This window comes from Emys orbicularis, chromosome 2 (genome assembly GCF_028017835.1).
Source record: "Emys orbicularis isolate rEmyOrb1 chromosome 2, rEmyOrb1.hap1, whole genome shotgun sequence".
NCBI lineage: Eukaryota > Metazoa > Chordata > Testudines > Emydidae > Emys > Emys orbicularis.
Window position 1 is genome coordinate 281034620 of NC_088684.1, and position 20776 is coordinate 281055395.

The window sequence follows — 20776 nt, forward strand, 5'->3', positions numbered from 1 at the left end:
GGGGCCTGAACCTGCTTGCACTGAACTCCATGGATGTTTTGCCACTGAGTTCAGCTGGAGCAAGATTGGGTCCCATGGCTGCATATGAAGAACAGGCTGTCTCGAGTTTTCTAGTACTTCCCACTTCCAGGCAAATACTTTGACGATAGTCTGTCTTGAGTACTTCGGCTTTTCCACTCCTGAATGAAACCTGGAAGCACAGGATACATCTACACTGCAGTTAAAAACCCATGGCTGGCTTGGGGTCACGGAGCTCTGGCTAATGGGCTGTTTAAGTGTGGTGTAGATGTTCAGGCTTGAGCTGGAGCCGAGGCTCTAAGATGCTGTGAGGTGAGAGGGTCCCAGGGCTCGGGCTACAACTCGAGCCTGAACATCTACATTGCAATTAAACAGCCCCTTAGCCCAAGTCCCACAAGCCCGAGTCAGCTGGCTCGGGCCAGCCGCGGGTATCTAACTGCAGTGTAGACGTACCCACAGAGGCCCATGAAAATGAAAAACAATGAAGAGAAAAAGGTCCTTGCTGTTTTATTTTGGTGACAGATTTAGAGTTGTTGTTGAATGGAACTAGCTTGCCCATCATTGCCCATAATGCACCTTGAGGCATATCAGAGAATCACGAGTGCTTTTACTTTGGGGTACAAAAGAAATCTCACAAATATTGTACAGAAAATGTCTTGTCACTTTGCCTTTACTAGTCTCCCATCAAAGACAGCAGTATAAACCTATATGATCAACTAGCAATCATTTCTAAAGCCTGTTGCTGATTGAGTATGCATTATTTAATGAGCACTTCATGATGTATCTTTTCTTTTGGATCCACAAAACAATCCAACCTTTGATGTTCAGCTGGCTTCTATTAATACCTTCTGCTGCTGGTGTTGTTCTTTATGCATTTGACACAATTATGCCAGATCTTATCATTTCTTCAGATAGATTACAACAAAATTGTAACATTGGTTTTCACTGACAAAATTCAATACTAATGAGCATGACTTTTGCTGACACCTAGCATTTCCAATTAGCTTTTCAAGATAGTTGTTTAAATTTGACAGCCGGGGGAAAAATAAGTTTTGAAAATGGAGGTAAAACATCAGAAATTATCTATTTTTTTTTACAAAATGGTCAATTTTTTGCATGGTAGGAAAGAGAAATATACCAGATTAAGATTTAGTTGGTGTTGGTCCTGCTCTGAGAAGGGGATTGGACTAGATGACCTCCTGAGCATAGACGCCAACTCCGTGGGTGCTCTGGGCCTGGAGCACCCATGGGAAAAAATTAGTGGGTGCTCCGCACCCACCAGCAGCCAAGCTCCCCCCTCCTTGCCTCCTTCTCCCCGCCCCCCCCAGCACGCCGCGTTCCCGCTCCTCACCTTCCCTCCCAGTGCTTCCCGCCACCTAACAGCTGTTTGGCGGCGCTTACAACTTTCTGGGAGGAAGTTGGAGGAGTGGGGACACAGTGCGCTCAGGGGAGGAGGTGGAGAAGAGGCGGGGCCGGGGCAGGGACTTGGGGGAAGGGGATGGAATGGGGGCAGGGACTTTGGGAAGGGGTAGAATGGGGGCGGGGTGAGGGCGGTGCAGGGGCGAGGCCGGGGTGGGGGTGTTGAGCACCCACCAGGAACAGGGGAAGTCGCCGCCTATGCTCTTGAGGTCTCTTCCAACCCTAATATTCTATGATTCTAAGATGGAGGTGTGGGATGGAGGGGATTTTCAATGGTATTTATGTTTCTTTATAAGCTACAAATTCCAGCCTTACACTAGCATCTTCACTGGTGGTCCCATGCAAATCTTCCATGTGATCCATCACATATTGATAATTTCACTGAGATCAAAGTCACAACTCATCATACTGAGATTTAGTTCTGAAACCCCCATTTATGTTAATTGAATGTAGGTGGCTAAATTGCTCCTTAGCAAGAAGAGACTATGGAGGAATGCAGTTGTTTCTGAGGGAATATTGTATAGTTGCATAGCTTACTTTAGTCCCTTTGGAGCCATAGTCAGCCAAGAAAGGTGGTGTTTAGATTGGTATCTGGAAAGTGCCAGTATTAAAATGAGGGTTTGGAATGTTAACCAAAGCCCAAATGCAGTTTGGATCCAAAGCCAAACCACCAAGATGGCTGAAGCAGCAGAACAGATGTCATTGCAAAATTTCCTGCTCTTCTTCCCAGCCCCTCACAGACCCTGCCACAACTCCAAAAAGGGAAAAAAATAGTCTCCTCAGTTCTCTTCACCCAGGCACCCACAATTAAAAAGTTGGACAAGTTCAGACTGGAAATAAGGCGTACGTTTTTAATGGTGTGAGCGATTAATCAGTGGAACAATTTACCAAGGGTCGTGGTGGATTCTTCATCACTGACTATTTTTAAATTAAGGTTGGATGTTTCTCTAAAACAGAGGTGGGCAAACTACGGCCTGCGGGCCACATCCGGCCCATGGGACCCTCCTGCCCAGCCCTTGAGCTCCCGGCTGGGGAGGCTAGCCCCCGGCCCCTCCCCCGCAGCCTCAGCACGCCATGCTGCCAGCGCTCTGGGCAGCGGGGTGCGAGCTCCTGCCCGGCAGCACGGCTGCAAGAGCCACCGGGGGTATAGTGTATTAAATTGCTCCCCGTAGGAATGTGCTACTTACAGAGCACCAGGATTGGCAGCGGTAAGTAGTACACCATAAGTAGCACATTCCTGTGGGGAGCAATTTAATACATTACACCCAGGTAGGGAAGGCTGTGTCTCCCCAAACAGCCTGGCCCCAGCCCCCTATCCGCCTCTCCCAATTCCCGCTCCCTGACTGCCCCCTTCAGAACTCCCAACCCATCCAACCCCCCCGCTCCTTGTCCCCTGACCGCCCCCTCCCAGGACTCCCCACCCCTAACCTCCCCCCGCAGGATCCCACCACCTATCCAACCTCCCCTGCACCCTGTCCCAACTGCCCCAACCCCTATCCACACCCCCAACCCCTGAGAGGCCCCCCAGGACTGCCACGCCTATCCAACCACCACTGTTCCCTGTCCCCTGACTGCCCCCCGGGGACCTTCTGCCCCTTATCCAACCTGCCCGCCCCTTACCATGCTGCTCAGAGCACCAGGACTGGCAGCCGTAAGTAGTACACCATAAATAGCACATTCCTACAGGGAGCAATTTAATACACGACCGGCCCTCCATAAAGTTTCGGAACCCCAATGTGTTTGCCCACCCCTGCTCTAAAAGACCTGCTCTAGGAATTATTTTAGGGACGTTCTATGGCCTGTGTTATACAGGAGGTCAGACTAAATGATCACAGTGGTCCCTTCTGGCCTGGGAATCTATAAAACCTTGTGGGTTGGTGACCCTCAGGCCTCCAACTATTCTCTGGGATTTCAGGAGCACTGGCTAGCTGCTCCCCCTCTACTTCACACCAGAGGAGGTGGGAGAGCTGTCAAATCAGGTCAGAGCCGCAGAAGGACTTCTGGAATCTGTAGTATAGCCCCTGGAGGCAGAGGCTGCAGGAAGGAGAGCAAGTGTGTCACATGGAATCTGGTCTGAATTCCCAGCTCTGACACTGACTGTTGTGTAAGCTCAGGTAAATAATTTAATGTCTCTGTGCCTCATCCCCCTATCTATAGGAGTAGGTGAGGAGATACATTGAGTCATATTTGTGAGATGCCCTTACTCTGCAGCAATGATGAGAGGAGGGGGGTCTTCCCCGCAGATGACCAGATATTAATAGGGGAGGAGGACAGCTGCACGGCCCTCGCAGCTACCCTGAAGGTAGAAGGCACCAGTGGTGGTGGAGGCTGGTCAACTGGTACCAACAAAGACTTCAGGAATGGAGAAAGATTACTTCACCCCTCCCTAAGGCTTTTAATAGTGAATGGTAAAGCCAGGGCAGCAGGGCAGGTTCTAAAGGCAAGGCAATGAAATGCTTCAAAACCCAAAAGACAGCACTAGAGATTGATGTGTTCACGAAGCCCACTGCATGATCCGCAAACACATCAAAAGCAGCATGCGTGTCTCCTTGTTTGAGCTTCAAGGCTCACACGTGTTTAACATTAGTAGCCTAAGACATTAAATGCTTGGGGGTCAATACAACACAATGAGCTAGAAATGGCTCCAGTCACAGCTACTATAAAAGACAAATGGAAGCACCGTCAGACAGATTGTTTGTTTAAACACCTGTCAGTAGAGAAATGGCAGAACATTTACCATACTCAAATGGAGCACAATCCATGTCAACTTAGTGAAAGATCTTTGAGGTTTCCAGTATCTCTTATAATAGACATTTAAGGGTCAAGTTCTGCTCTGAAATGCACAAGGGCAACCCAGGGAAGAATTCTGATTCAGCGTGGGTGAAAAATAATTCAATCAATTCTTCAACATAAAAATATTTATTTATTTATGTTTGTATTACAGTAGTGCGGAGAGGTTCCAATCAGTTCAGAGCACCGTTGTGCTAGATGCTGTACTACCAAATAGTAAAATACCATTTCTCTTCCCAAGAGCTTATAATTTTGGTTTAAGATAAGACAGAACAATAAGGTAAAAGCAATCAACCTGGGCACAGGTGGAAAGGGAGATCAGGTAACAGTAATATGAGCTATTTTAATACGCTAGCTGTGTGCACAGATTATGAGTACAGTGTATTTTTTATTGGCTTGTAAGTTAACATGGCCAAATAAATACACCACCAGTAGCAACCATAGCTGTATGATGTATGGTAAAGTAAGTTTTAATGAGGGATTTGCAGGAGGACAGGGAAGTGGCTTTACAATTTTTTTTTCTTTTGTAAAAGAGCTTGATTTTAGAAGAACATATGTAAACCAATAGCCTATAGGTAACAATATTAATCTATGAAGCATTTTCTGTAAAACTTCCCGTACTATACTTCAGCACCCGTGATGTTAAGGTATTTCTAAGGATGTACATCTGCTTTTATTCTTATTAAGACACAGATCCTGGAAGTCCATTTTAATAGTGTGTCCATGGCTTTTGGCTGCATTGACAGCTTGAAAGCACTTTTCATGGGAGCTGCTAAGACAGCTTTTTGAAATCAGAAGGATTTGTGACATGCTGCAGGTTTCAAAGTTCTTCTGTGAGAATCCATAACTGTCAAAACTGATATGCATGATACATAGTCATATATCAGATCCAGCAAGAACAATTTCATGGAACTCTATGCCTGGTATTATCATCCAAAATTCTCCCTCTCATTTTTATCCTGGCCTCCCAGGCTAGTCTGTATATATTATTTTAATGTCCTCCACATGCCTCTGCAAGTTTCTTTTAATTTTAGACATTTCATCATTACAGACTGCAGTGCATTTCACATTTATATTCTGTGAGCAAGCTGTTCCATAAGCTGTATGAATCCTAATCAGACCTATAATGTTAGGTGTCCAGCCAAATAAACAGATACAGTACTTTTGGAAATTTCTAAAAAATATGCGGCTCTGTTTTCTTTCTTGCAGAACTAAAAAGAGGGTTCTATGCTATATCTTCTAATAGAACCACGGCTGACTGAAATTCCCTGTCCCAGTTTCTAATATGGTTATTTTAATTTATAACTGCCTTGTTACATTATTTGAAGTGTATATATGTAAGTGTGCCCTTTAGCATGGAACTCTGATTGTGCTTTTAAGTTCTGCATGATGGATTGCCTTGTTGTTCTGTAACCTAATACCAGTGATGGCTATGTAGGGCACCATTGTAAATTAGATTTTGTCATCTGGGATGATACGCTGTTTCGTTGAAAATATTTTATTACATTACAATGTCTGACTAAGAAGAGAGCATTTTCTAGTGGTTAGCATACAGAACTGAGCATTGAGATTCTGGGCTCCTTCGCCGACACGCTAAATGATCTTGGACAATTCACTTGACATTCCTTGCAAAAAAAGCAATTAGAAATGGAAATCCCCTATGTCTGTTAGATCAACTTGCTTATTTCATTCAGCTGTTAGTACTAGATTGTTCCCTAAGGTATATATTTTGTGTGGCTTTGTCCAGTTTGGTTCTGATTGCACCTAATGAAGGTGAGGCTTCCACTACTGCCCTTGAGAGACTATTCAACAATCCATTCGATTTCACTCTTTCGTTCCATTTGGGTTATCCTGCCAACAACAGCTGTCATGATAACATACTAAGTCAATGATCTTTTGGTTACAGTTAAGATTGCATTTTACCCCTCTTGGTAAATGGGACAATTTTCATGGTGCAAAACAGCAACTTGCAAGGGGCAACATTGAATTTCATAAACACTTACTTTAAAGGCCAGCTTCAACCAACTACTTCTTCATAAAGTGCTAGAAATACTTCTGCACAGACCCAAAGAAAGAATTGGCATTATGTTTCAGGCCTGTTGGACAAAACCGTTACCTACCTGTACTGTAACTGCTCTTCTTTGAGATGTGGGTGCAGACATTATTCCACTTAGATGTGCGCATGCCCAGCACACCAAAGCTGGAGAACTTTGACTAGCAGTTCCCACAGGGGCTGTGTTTGCGCCCTCTGACCCTTAGCTCCTCTCCTGGATATTTAAGACAGTGCTGCCCTGATGCCTCCCTCCCACTCCCTGGCGCAATTCCTCCATGCCGAACTTTGAGAGTAGAGATTCTGATGCAGAGGCGATGGAGGGTGGGTCATGGAATACACATCTGCACCCCCATCTCAAACAACAACAGGTAGTAGCCATTTTTTCTTCTTCCAGTGGTTGCAGATGTGTATTCCACTCACGTGACTCATAAGCGGTACTCAGAGGAGGTGGGGCTCGGAGTCTACTTAAACAATGAAAGTTTGCATCTGACTTAGACACAGTGGTAATAGCAACAACACAGGGTGATGAACAAAAAGACATAGTCTTCTTTAGGTAAATTGCCAAGCATTGTCTCACATCCAATGTATGAAGTCGCTGTTCATCTGCCTTTGAGCATGGTTTAGGCAAGGCTACTGGTAAGTTTGTTACTTGGTTAAGGTGACATTGGGAAATCACTTTCAACAAAAATTTTGGATGTGACTGCATATATGGGGCTTTGCCAGTAAGGCCTGCAGCTCACTTACTCTCCTTGCAGATGTTAAAGGTACAAGGAAGACTGTCTTCTGGCACAGGAGCTGATGGAGAACAAGTCACCAGAGGCTCAAACGGAAGCTAACACAGTATTATGGCCACACAAGGGAACTGGTTCTTTCACCAGCCGGTGGAGATGAGTAATTTCCTCTTAGAAATCTTGCTCCCATGGAGTTCAAAAAAATTGACTTCCCTTGGATCAGAAGATGGAACTCTGAAATCACAGCTAAGTGGACCTTCAAGGACCTGAGAGACGGACCAGAGGACTGAAGGTATAGTAGATACTCAAAAATTTCCTGAATGAGGGCTGGCTTTGGTTGAATACCCCAGACTAGTAACCAAATCAAGAACTGATTCCACTTGGCAGAATAGGTAGCTCTAGTGGAGGATTTTCTACTATTGAGTAGCATTTGTCTAACAGCTTCCAAACAGTATGCCTCCTACTCATCAAGCCATGCAGCATCCGCGCCATGAGGTGCACTCTGCTCAGCATTGGATACAAAACTCGACTATGGTGCTGAGTCAGTAGATCAGGAGAAAGAGAAAGAGATATGGGAGATCGCACCGATGGACTGAATAGGTCATAGAACCAAGCTGGTACAATGAGATTTTGTTTGGCATGATCCAACTTTGGTTTGAGAATAAGATGAGGAATGAGTGGTATGGGGGAAAGGCATACATCAGAGCTGATCCCCTATTAAGAGGGAAAGTGTCGGTTAAGGAGCCTGGACTGAGACCCGCCCAAGAGGCAAACAGCTGTCTCTCGTTGAAAACAGGCTGGTAGTCTAGATGCCCCATTCTGTGAAGATGGACCTGAACACACTGGTCTTCAGAGACCACTCCTGATTCTGGGGCAAATTTCCAGTGAGGTGATCAGCTAAGTAATTCTGAATCCCTGGTAAGTGAGGGGCTGCAGGAATGATGCTCTCCTTGATGCAGAACTGTCAAAACTTTATTGGCTCCTGAAAAAGCTGGTTGGGGTGAGCTCCTCCCTGCTTGTTCACATAATACATTGCAGTGGTGTTGTCAGTGAGTATATGAACCGCTGTGACACTGATGTGATCCTGAAACACTCGGCAAGCTCAAAGCTCCAGGATGTTGATATGAAAGGAAGCCTCCTATTACAAACACAAGACCTGAATTTTCAATGTCACTAGATGTGCTTCCCAACCTATTATGTAAGCATGGTGATTATAGTCCTGGTTGGTGGAGGACAAGCAAAGAGAACACGCTGACACACATTGCTTAGAATTGCCCACTATTGCAGAGAGTCCAGGATGGCTGAAGACAAGCCTGTTCAACAATTGACAACTCAGGTGACAGACCAGCTTCAACCACACTTGAAGAGGAAGAAGGTGCAATCTCACATGCTGGACTAGGTAAGTACATGCAGCCATATGACCTAGTAACTTCAGATATATGCAGACCGTAGTTGAAGGTTGAGATTGGAGTGCCAGACACAGGTGATGAACTACTTGAAATCATTCGTTCAGCAGAAATGCTCTTTAACTCCTAGGGCCTAGTAGGGCCCCAATGAACTTGATTTTTTGAGGTGGTATTAATATAGAATTTCCTTTGCTCAAAATCAGGCCCAGATGATCGAAGAGACATAGTGTGAATTGGACATGGACGAGGACTTGTTCTTTGGATTTGCCTCTCACTAACCAATTGTTCAGGTATGGGAAGACATGAATTCCTCTTTTTCTGAGCTATGCTGCTACACAGACACACATTTGGTAAATACCCATGGAGCAGAGGACAGGCCAAAGGGAAGCATGTTGTACCGATAATGCTGATTTGCCACTAGAAATGTCAGAAACCTCCTGTGACTTGGGAAAACTGTGACAGGGAAGTAAGTGTCCCGAGATCGAGGGTTGCAAACCAGTCGTTGTCATTCAACGCAGGGAGAATGGTTGCTAGGGTAACCATGTGGAACCTCATGTATTTGATGTACTTGTTGAGACTGCAGAGCTCAAGGACAGGTCTCATCCCTTCCTTGGACTTGAGGATCAGGAAGTACCATGAGTTCAGGGCATGGCAGGGGAAGAGACAGATTGGATGATCCAGGGTTGCACCTATCCTCCTGTCTTCCCCATGACAGAAGAACTGGGTGAGGACCTGTGTACACTGCTCCAATCACTTGGCTACAGAAGCCTATGCAGGGAATCTTCTCCTCCACCTCTGCTCATTTGCCCATGACCCTGTCTGTCTACATCAGCTGGCTGCTAGGCTTCGGATTTGCCCCATAATGTTTCATTCAAACAGGACAGATTTGGCGTTACGGAAGGGCTACCTTTTCCCCCTTGTTCCTAACAAGCAAACCAAACCAGACTACTTACATATAGCAGACTGCAGCTCAGTATTGATTCAGATGTCATTGCAATGGAAAATATAAGAGAACAGCAGCATGAAAAATTAATGATGCAGAATCTATGATATAATGCTGGAAACAAACATACCTCCAGGATTTATATTCTCACTGCAGATCAAAGGCCCTGTTGGAGTAGAAGCAACAACAGATGATTCACTTACTCCTGTGAAAGAGGTCTTCCTCACTTGATATCTGCTCAGCACTTCTGCCTGGAACTAAGCTAGACTGACAGGCATGAATTCAGGCAAGCGGAAAAAAGCTAATTAGAGGAGTCAGTCCAGTTTAGTTCCAGGTGCCATCACTTAACCAGCATTCTGCAACTGAAAAACCCAGCTAGCTGGGACACGTACTAGTGATGAATTAATTCAATGCCAGCCGTATGGAGAAATTAAGCAGGCATGTCCTACTCCTGTGCAGTAGCTTTTGTGATTCAACTCTTCAATATATATATGAACTCCCATTTTACTCTTATCCACACTGCACTTTCTATACAGTGCCATCGATTACAGGGAGCTGTTCACCTGCATTCATGTTCATTGCTTGAGGGCTTCTACAAAACCTTAACCTGCCACTGGCTGATGTATGTTGCTTTTTTTTCTAGCATAAGAATTTCAGTGAATTTGAGATTTCTTCTTGGAATTACTAAAGCTTCCATCATCATCATTTATTTGTTTAGCACTGACTTCATGCTCAGTGCTGTACAAGGCACAAAAATAAAAACCATCCCTTCCCCAAAGAGTTTACATTTGGAAAGATCCATTGACTTCTGTGGAAATGCAAGAGGGATGAATTTTGACCATCCTGTGGATTTGTAATAAACTCCAGAGCAAAAAAAAGTGTTTAGCTGCTAGGGACAGACATAATGCCCTTCCACATCTTTCATGCAATTTAAAAAGACAGTGGAAACAGCAAAGAACAGACAGGGCTGGGAGCACCAGCATAAATCATTTATGTTCAGTCTAGAACGAGTAGTATAATCAGAGGAAGAGAGAACATTTGGATTATAATTCCTGGCCACAGGGCTCCACCGAATTGCTCCCCTAGCATCTGATATGTGACTGTAGCATGAATATCTGTTTGGATAGACAGTTATGAATTCTCACAGAAGAAACCTGAAAATAGCAGCATGTCAGAAATCCATCTGATTTCAAAATGGGAGTTGAACAACTCTTGTGAAAAGTGCTTTCAACTTGTTGAGGCACATTTTGCTGGTACTATTTCTAAGCAAACTAATTATAGAAGCCCTATTGCTTGTGCCTTATCCAGAAGAGCAGTAGCCATACACATTCTTAGTAATACCTTAGGGCAAACATTTCAAACCTGTGTGCATGTGAATGTAGTCACCTAAATCCCTATTTAAGTACCTAGATAAAAGTGGCCAATTTCCACTGCATTCCTTGGGCACTTTTATTCCAGTGCCTAAATGTGAATTTGAGCTGTGGTGACACTCTCGCTCCTAAAGGTGGTTCCCTAGGCCAAAGCTGAAACAAGTTGACAGGGAAGCCTGGCCCGCTGCTGCTCATATTACACCTGTCCTGTGGATAAATAGAGGGCTTTAGGCTAGTCAGTCTCACATCTTTCAAGATCGCTGAATTCACCAAGGGGGAAATTTACCCGTGCTGATGATTCTCATGAGGGCTATGTACCATCAAAGCCTTGTGTGAGATCTCTGCACAAGGCTGAATTTCACCGTAAAAACTACAAACTGAGAGAGAGAGAGAAGAGTCCAATCAGATCAATTAATAGGGGCTTCTGTGCCAGACAGAATAGCACTTGAACCTAGAGAGAAGGAAGGTAGAGAGTGATGGGTCATGGGTACCAATATCTGTGGGATGAAGGGAAGAAGAATTCCTGAAAGACAGGCATAAATGAAATAAGGCAAAGATGCCACAAATGAACAGATTATCCCATGATACTTCTAGTGCCATCTACCATCAACCTCCCCACATCTCTAGAAAATCACATCTCAATAGTTTGACGGAAATACAGATGATCAATTTAAACCCAGCTAGCAATGTACTGTTACTAGCTGAAGGATGGTGGTGTGACACTTGAGAAAGGGTGAAGGCTACAGGGTGAGTGATGAAAGGGATTTATTCTCTATTGCCCGGCACCTTGTGCAGTCATTTACACCTCTGGAAAGTGAACATAACACACTACTATTTTGATTTAGCACTGCTTTGCATTTACTTTGCCCAGGGAGAAATGATCACACAGGATGCAGGACGATAAAAAATCAGGCCCAGTAAGTTAAGTAATATCTTCTCAGCTGAGACTTATTACAGCATCCAATGATGTTAACGAGAGTCCTTCTATTGACTCCCCTGGGTGTTGGACTTGTGGCTGATTTTTACACCAGTCTGGTAGCACACACTGAGATATTTTTATCCGTTAGTGGATTTTTCATTTTCGAATAGTGGAGGAAGAGTGGTTGTGAAACATTTGTTTCAACGGGTCAGAAGTGAAATACATCTGCACTTTGGCTTTGTAACTCAAGTAGCTTTTCTCAGCTATGGTATTTTTTGTTATCTAGCTAGCTCCACTGGTGCGCATGGCACTTTGCAGATGAGTAAGACGCTCCTATAAATGGATACTATGGACCATGCCCTAAGGAGTTTTAAATCTAAAACAGACAGGTAACATAACAGGAAAAGACAAAAGAAAACTTGGGCAAAGGGAAATTGCTCCTGGGAGAGGATTTTTACAAAGAATGCAGATCATTTAGTTGTTTCTGTTTCAGGTCTCTCTCTCTCTTTAATATAATTAGGCACTCAAGACAGAGTAAGAGCTGACAGCATTGTAGCTGACGTTAGTGACTGAAAGCTCCCCCAGGAGGAATGTGAAGAAAGGGATTTTAAAAAAATAGCCACAAAAAGGTTAAACCACTGGAGCCAGATGCTCCACTCCTATTGCCCTGAAGCAGCACACACCAGCTGGAAAGCTGTCCTAAAAGGGGAGACAACCCTCCTCTCAACACAGAGGAATTCTCAGCTGGTGCAAGGCCAGTGCACTGGCTTCACGTCACCTGTCTCTTCCAACCTGTGTAAGAGAAAAGAAGGAAGGAGACGGGCAGGAGGGGATGGTGATCTGACAAATCCCTGGCCTGCATAACAGTAGGCCCCAGCTCATCAGGGCTGGGCTTAGGGGCAGGCAATGAGGCTGTCCGTCCTAGGCACCAAATCATCACATTCAGGGCTGCCAAATCTGCAGTTATTTGTCTAGTTTTTTTGCATGCACCTTTGGGAGAGTGACTTGATGAGTGGGGGTGGGTGGGTAGAATTAAAAACACCCCCCCCACGGGGGAGAAAACACTTAATGGAGGGCCTACAGCTGACACAGCTTAGAGCAGATCTGAGTCACTCCAAGGGCTTTTGGCCTTCCAGCAGGCCAGGATTGGGGGAGCAGAAATGAGGCTCACAGCTAGCCATCTTCTCCCATCCCTTCACTGCTCTCAGCTGTACCACGTATAAGCTCAGCACAGCTGAAGACTGAGCCCATGGAGTTTACGAAGACTGGGAAGACTCAAGTGAAATAAACAATCAAATATTCTGTTCTCCTCTTAATGTGTGAGAGACTGGGTATAACTCTCAGAACCTTACCAACCTTTTTCAAAGAGAAAAAATAGGCCCTTTGGTTTTGGAGTCTGGATTGCTTCCCTATGAGAAGGCATTATGTCCACTGGGAAGCAGATGACCATTACACACTGGGGCAGTTTAAGTAGTTTTGGAATATTGAATAATGAGCACAGAATGGTTTTTTCCATCTTCTTTATCCTGCCCTTTTTTTCTGGGCATCTATGCCACGATATGTTAATGATTTGTTTTCTGTATATTGGAGAGTCTACATTAATGCATCTCAAAGCCTGACTATGTACCTGAATTTTTTTAAAACAACAACAACAACATTGTGTTTAAAAGTCTAAAATTATTTTGCTTGGCAAGGAAAAGAGCAAATATAGCAATAAGCTAGAGGTATATAAAATACACAGTATATATAAAAGCTTCGGCTTAACTCACCCCAGAATACAAGGACAAAAAATACAACTAAATTAGAAGATAACGTATTTAGAAGGGGCAAAAAGAAATACTGTTTTAATGCAACACATAATTAGCTTGCTGTTGCAGGAGGCTCTTGATGTAAATATCTTTGCAAGATTCATAATGGGGTTAGACACTTACATATAAAAGAATATCTGCAGTTACACTAGTCAGGACAAGGGCTACCAATCCTAATGCATTAAACGCCCGATTCCACTCTTACTGAAGTCAATGGAAAAAAGTCCCTAAATGATCACCAGTGAAGAGAGGAAGAGATTTTGTTCCACAATGTCAAGTATCAGGGGGTAGCCGTGTTAGTCTGTATCTACAAAAACAACAAGGAGTCTAGTGGCACCTTAAAGACTAACAGATTTATTTGAGCATAAGCTTTCATGGGTAAAAACCTCACTCCTTCAGATGCATCATCTTTTAGGTGCCACCAGACTCCTTGTTGTCCCACAATGCGTCTTAAACAATTGGGGAGGTATGATATGAAATTTGTTCATTTCTCCATGAAGGATTCATTATAGGCTGTTGATAAAGGCAAGATATTGAACTGAATGGAGGATAAGTCTGGGTTTTGGTATGGCTATGTTCCTTTTTCTAAGATGCAAATTAATTGCCCATTGTGGAATCCCCATTGATGAAGGTTTTGGACAAACACCTCTCAGGGATAGTCTCGGTCCTGGACACCTGTCTCAGTGCAGAGGGCTGGCCTTGATGACCATCATATAAATCTAAAGTAACTGGTAGTATTACACTATGATTCCAGAAGTGAATGGCAGGTAACTATAGTGATCGACCCCAGCAGAAAATCTGTTGAAGAAAGGAAGATACACTCATGACATAGGAAATGGCCCAAGCACAATTCGGGTTGCCTTGTCTTTCAGATTAGAAGAGTGCAGTTTTTGTTATGCTTTGAACAGCTCACTTTGTACTAAAATAAAAATTAAACAGTTAAGTAACAGGGAAAAAAACCCTTCTTTTGTTCTATTCTTCAGTTTTTCTAAAGGCAGTTCCTTGTTAATGAAAATGTCTTTATACATATGGCATTATAGGTACTGATTGGAAGCCCAATGAAATAGATACAGCATTGCCAAAGTTAATATTACTGCAAACAGTTCTGTCAGCATCAGAAATCATCCTCAAACAATCTTACCAGCCAGAACTATTGAGTCTGTGTTATCCTTTTATGCTAGAAATAGTCCTATCATGGTATAATCTTTTCTTTTTCCAACAGAAAATAAAAGTAGTAAAACTGTTTAAACTGTGTTTGCTTTTGTTATAAGATGACTGAACTCTTTACAAGCTTTCCTCTTTCAGTGTTCCCATTCTTGTGTTAAAGGTCCACACCACTACCTTATTGTTTATACCTTATAAGAAGTGCCACATTTTTACTTCTTGAAGCAGCCATCTGATATTTATCAGCACAAAAGGTAGGTATAGCACAGGAAGCCAATAGAATGAGGCTCACAAAGTCATTTCACTCAGGTCACCAAAAAAAGTTTCTTCTTATAAGACAGCAAGATGTTCCCAAGAAGACTGACAGCAGATTCTTCACATCTTGGGAACAGTAGGGCCTGATTCTCCTTCCACCCACACCAGTGGAAATCAGAAACAATGCCACTGAAGTCAATGGAGTTACATCAGTGTGAACACCCCACATTTCCACTAGTCAGGAGTCCAAAGCTCTCTTTCAAACCCAAACCTCACATGTGCTAGTACAATCCACACCACAATGGCCACAAGGTCAACATACTGAAGGTGTCCAATGGTACACATGGCAGATGGAGTGAGAGAAGGGTGTGTCAGTATGTGCAGTGAGAAGAGGAATCTCTTTCTAATCATTTTTCACATGCGGGAAAACCCCTGCATCAGTATTGCTAGGTTCTTTGTGCAGTAACTTCTAGGTCTGCAGCTGCGTCAAAGCTGACTTTTCTGGTGAAGCAGAAGACAAGTGTCATTCCTGTGTCTCCTACAAGCCGCAGTGCTGAAGAGAGGACTTAGACGCGAGCAGTGGCAGCGCTAACATTTCTTTGTCATGAACCACAGTAGTGCATGTAAGGCTCCTTCAGTGTTTTGGAAGCCATCTTCCAGTAATGCCACATACTGAACATTTTGACAGCTAGCCTGTGAGAATATTTCTTGAGAGGAAAACAAGTGTGGTTCCCCTGGCCACTTTTCAAGATTAATTTTCTGTGTAAAAGTCCATTTGAACGTGCAGTAGCACAACTGCCTCTAGCAGATAACAAATCCTTAGAACCGGCTACAAACACTTTCTCCCGGAAGGTACGATTTCAACACGAGAGGTGTTAAGTTCTCCTGACAACGCTATCAAAAACATTCACGGCTTCCTCCTCCTGCTCTACTGCACAGAAAGCCTATCAGCCTGCAAGCAAACGTTAAAACAGGCTTTTTATAAAAGCAAAAACATCACGGCTTCACTGCCTGCTTAACAGAACTTGTGGCTGCCCCCTTTTAATTGTGCCTTCTGAGAGAAGGTGACAGTTGGCACTTTAAAAGCTTAGATATTGGATTTGCACCAGGAAATGAGGACAGGGGACTCTTGCTCTAGGGAAGGACACGCCTAAGGTGGCAGGAGGTATGAGCTGACATAGTTGAGATTGCACAAGCTCTCACCGTGTGGAAACCTGCATGAGCCACGAAGAGACCATGATAATTTTGGCAACAAAGCACTCCATGAGGGCTCCCCTTTTCACCCCTGCAGATTTGTCTACATTTGTCCATTTCACAAGCCATTGTGGGCCAAATTCGGGTGCAAATCCAGAGTAGCTCTGTGGAAGCTGCTGTGTACACATAGCTCATCTCTACACAGGTCTGTCAATACATAGTAGCCTTAAACTGCCATGTCCCTGCTACCCCAGAGGATGATGTCCCCTTCTGAGTCTGCCAAAATAATTACAGTATTGCAAATCTGGAGACACTCCATGGAAGCAGAAACCTCTCATGAAGCAGGGATGTTTCACCTAAAGTATATTGGGAGACCGGTATAGAGAAGTTTGCCCTACAACTGACACCAGGAGAATCAAATCCAGGATCTCAAGTCGCTATTGACAAAGTGCTCGTTTTCTATATTTCAAATAATCAGCAGTTTGAACTAAATCTATTTATCTTCCTACTATAGAATATTAATAAATGACATATATTTGTTAATATTAAGAACAACCCCTGTACAGGTGCTATTGCTAAATCAACGCCTTTTAGAAACATGCAGGACTGAACAATAGAAGGGACTTGAGGAAGGATTGGAGTGGAGCAGGGCAGAGCCAGCACGAAACTGCAGCAAGGGAGGTCTAGGTTGGACATTAGGAAAAAGTTCCTAACTGTCAGGGTGGTTAAACACTGGAATAAATTGCCTAGGGAGTTTGTGGAATCTCCATCTCTGGAGATATTTAAGAGTACGTTAGATAAATGTCTATCAGGGATGGTCTAGACAGTATTTGGTCCTACCATGCGGGCAGGGGACTGGACTCGATGACCTCTCGAGGTCCCTTCCAGTCCTAGAATCTATGAATCTATGAAAGAAGACAATTTATACTAGATAAGTGGGAAACAAAGCTTTGGTGACATTGCCTATGGAATACTTTCTATTATTAAATATTTACACTGCAGTAGTGCTGAGGGGATCATGGCTTCATTGCGTTGTTCTCAACAAACATATGTTTTGATATTATGCACATGAGCAATGGTATGTGCAGACACAAAATGCCAGTGTATCCCCATGCATTGAACAAGTGCATTGAATATGTACAAGTTGGGTGTGTGCTGATGGACAGGCATAACCTAGAATGCCCACTTTTGAAAAGTTGGGGCCACAACATTCAGAGATGAGTTAGGATTTTAATAGTGTGAGGACAATATACCATAAACGCTCCAGACACAGATCTGCTATGTTGGTTGTAAGAAATCAGCCAGTGAAGAATGGCTCTAAGAGAAAAGGGGGTAATTGGCACAATATCTATTAATAATTATTTTTCAAAATTACAACAGTATGTGTTTGTATAAACTCGTTTCCATGCTTGTGCTATCTTACCAGTTGTTGCCCCTTTGGACCCCATCCAGCGTACTGAAGCTTTGCGTTACTAACTTCGGGTGGATACAAATTCTGGGGGTCCCTGCAAAAAAGACAAACAAAGATTTCAGCCTCTAGAGTTTCAGCCTTTAAACTTGTGCAGTTCCTACTCTGAAGTTCCATTACATCCACTTGTGTCCGTTTCTTTGGCTAGAACCTGCCAGCACTTACTACTGGATTTCAATGACTCCTTAACATGTAGTCAGCACTACTTCTGGTAACAAGTGTGGGTAGGATCAGCTGACAAATACTTCTTCTCACTAATACAAGATAGAAATACATTAGTTCTACCAATGACTAGCCTAAGCCTTAAGTATTAGTCAAGGGAAGGCAAACAAAATACACCTCTACCCTGATATAACGCGACCCGATATAACACAAATTCGGATATAACGCGGTAAAGCAGTGCTCCGGGGGGGCGGGGCTGCGCACTCTGGTGAATCAAAGCAAGTTCGATATAACGCAGTAAGATTTTTTGGCTCCCGAGGACAGCGTTATATCAAGGTAGAGGTGTAATTGTATTTATCAACACTTGTGATATCTACAAATGACAAACAATAATTACAGTTCTGAAACACACTGCCATGAGATAATATAATTTCATCTTCTTCACCCCATGGCTTTTCTGCCTGATAATTTCGTTTTGAACATGATGGCAGGGAACTTTGGCATCTCTATTACTACCGCATAAACTGATATACAGCTTGGCTTTCAGGGGAAAAGCTGTTATTAATAATACTGACTCTCAATCTGTTAAAAAATAAAATTGAAATGCTTTTCCTGTTCCTTCATCCGTTACCTTTGTTTTAGAGAAGAACACCCGTGAACATGGCAAATGCAATCAAAAATAGTGCGCTTCTGTAAATGTCAGTGCTGCATAATGTCATCTTGTCACATCATAGGCATCATGCTGTCTCCCATTGTTCTGATGGTGCTTATACTCAATGCAAATAATTATTTTTGATATTTTGAAGTCGCTATTACAACCCTTATTATTTATATAACACGTCTATAAATAAGAATATTAATAAAGCTTTCATATAGTGTTATTCACAGTAGCTCTCAAAGTGCTTTTCAAAGGAGGTCAGTATCATTACTGCCATTTTATAGATGGGAAAACTGAGGCACAGAGCAGAGGAGTGACTTGCCTAAGGTCACACAGTAGCCCAGTGGTAGAGGTGGGAATAGAAGCCAGGTGTCCTTAGTCTCAATTCAGTGCTCTACCACTAGACCACACGGCCTCTCTTCTTTCACTTGTATGACTTTTATTCCTTCCGTAAGCACATTGTTTTCTCTTGCCTCTTTTACAATACAATGAAATGAAAGGCAATAATTAGACACCACCAGTTAAATCCAATTATGTCTAAAAATGTGTGCCCTTTTCCCTTTTAGACTGGAAAACACCGTAAGTTCACACGCATTATATTTTGTGGCTGATGCTATATATAAGGGCCCGATCCTGCTCTTTGTAATTAGCCAAAAACTTCCTTTCCTCTCTGGGTGTTCTCTCAGTGGAACGTTTGCAGTATTGGGCCTAGAGATACTGGGGACAAACAAAGATATGTACAGCTAGGTTCTGCCTGTTCTTGCATGGGTGTACAAATGAGGGTAGAGTGAGCCCTTCCCTTGCGCACCTGTCCAGAGGACAGCTAAAACCAGGTGCTTGCACAGTGCAAGAAATGCAGGACCCGCAAATGGGGCATGATAGAATGTGGCTGTAACCAAGGCCGTAGCCTTGCCCTTTGCCACATGCACTGGTGGCCTAGTGCTTGAGGAAGCACATAGAATCATATAATCGTAGGACTGGAAGGGACCTCGAGAGGTCATCTAGTCCAGTCCCCTGCACTCATAGCAGGACTAAGTATTATCTAGACCATCCCTGACAGGTGTTTGTCTAACCTGCTCTTAAAAATCTCCAGTGATGGAGATTCCACAAACTCCCTAGGCAATTTTTTCCAGAGTTTAACTATCCTGACAGTTAGGAAGTTTTTCCTAAGTCCAACCTAAACCTCCCTTGCTGCAATTTAAGCCCATTGTTTCTTGTCCTATCCTCAGTGGTTAAGGAGAACATTTTTCTCTCCTCCTTGTAACATCCTTTTATGTACTTGAAAACTGTTATCATGTCCCCTCTCAGTCTTCTCTTCTCCGGACTAAACAAACCAAGATTTTAAAATCTTGCCTCATAGGTCATGTTTTCTAGAACTTTAATAATTTTTGTTGCTCTTTGGACTTTCTCCAATTTGTCCACATCTTGCCTGAAATGTGGCACCCAGAACTGGACACAATACAGCCAGTTGAGGACTAATCAGCGTGAAGTACAGCAGAAGAATTACTTCTCGTGTCTTGCTTAGAACACTCCTGATAATACATCGCAGAATGTTTGCTTTTTTTCCAACAGTGTTACATTGTTGACTCATATTTAGCTTGTTATTCACTCTTCCCCCCAGATCCCTTTCCATAGTACTCCTTCCTAGGCAATCATTTCCCATTTTGTATGTGTGCAACTGATTGTTCCTTCCTAAGTGGAGTACTTTGAATTTGTTCTCATTGAATTTCATCCTATTTACTTCAGACCTTTTCTCCAGTTTGTTCAGATCATTTTGAATTTTAATCCTCTCCTCCAAAGCACTTGCAACCCCTCCCAGCTTGGTACCATCCACAAACTTTATAAGTGTACTCTCTGTGCCATTATCTAAATCATGGGTCTCTTGAGGCCCCTTCCAGTCCTACGATTCAATGGTTGATGAAGATACTGAACAGAACCGGATGCAGAACTGATCCCTGCCAGATCCCACTTGATATGCCCTTCCAGCTTGACTGTGAACCACTGATAACTACTCCCCGGGAATGGTTTTCCAACCAATTATGCACCCACCTTATAGTAGCTTCATCTAGGTTGTATTTCCCTAGTTAGTTTATGAGAAGGTCATGCGAGACAGTATGAAAAGCCTTACTAAAGTCAAGATACAGGCAGTCCTTGACTTTACGACGTTTGACTTATGACAAACTGGACTTACGACATTTCTGAATCGGAGTGGATTGTGGTCCCGAGTTACGACGTTTAGACTTACGACGCAATTTTCAGGAACCAATTGTGTTGTAATTCCGAGGACTGCCCGTATACCACATCTACCGCTTCCCCCATCCACAAAGCTTGTTACACTGTCAAAGAAAGCTATTAAGTCACTGCACTCATTTTTAAAAGGTGCATAACATTTGCTGCTCCAGCATAGCATGCATGACC

At 43.4% G+C, this 20776-nt stretch overlaps 1 protein-coding gene across 2 annotated transcripts in view; it reads right to left on the reverse strand.

The window, feature by feature from the left end:
- The window catches only part of DPP6 (dipeptidyl peptidase like 6), a 607069-nt gene that overhangs the window by 151404 nt on the left and 434889 nt on the right, over positions 1–20776 (reverse strand). For both annotated transcript variants that reach the window (XM_065398031.1, XM_065398032.1), the window contains one exon: positions 17494–17575. In XM_065398031.1, the coding sequence (XP_065254103.1) occupies positions 17494–17575 (82 nt within the window). The remainder of the gene's footprint in view (positions 1–17493; positions 17576–20776) is intronic.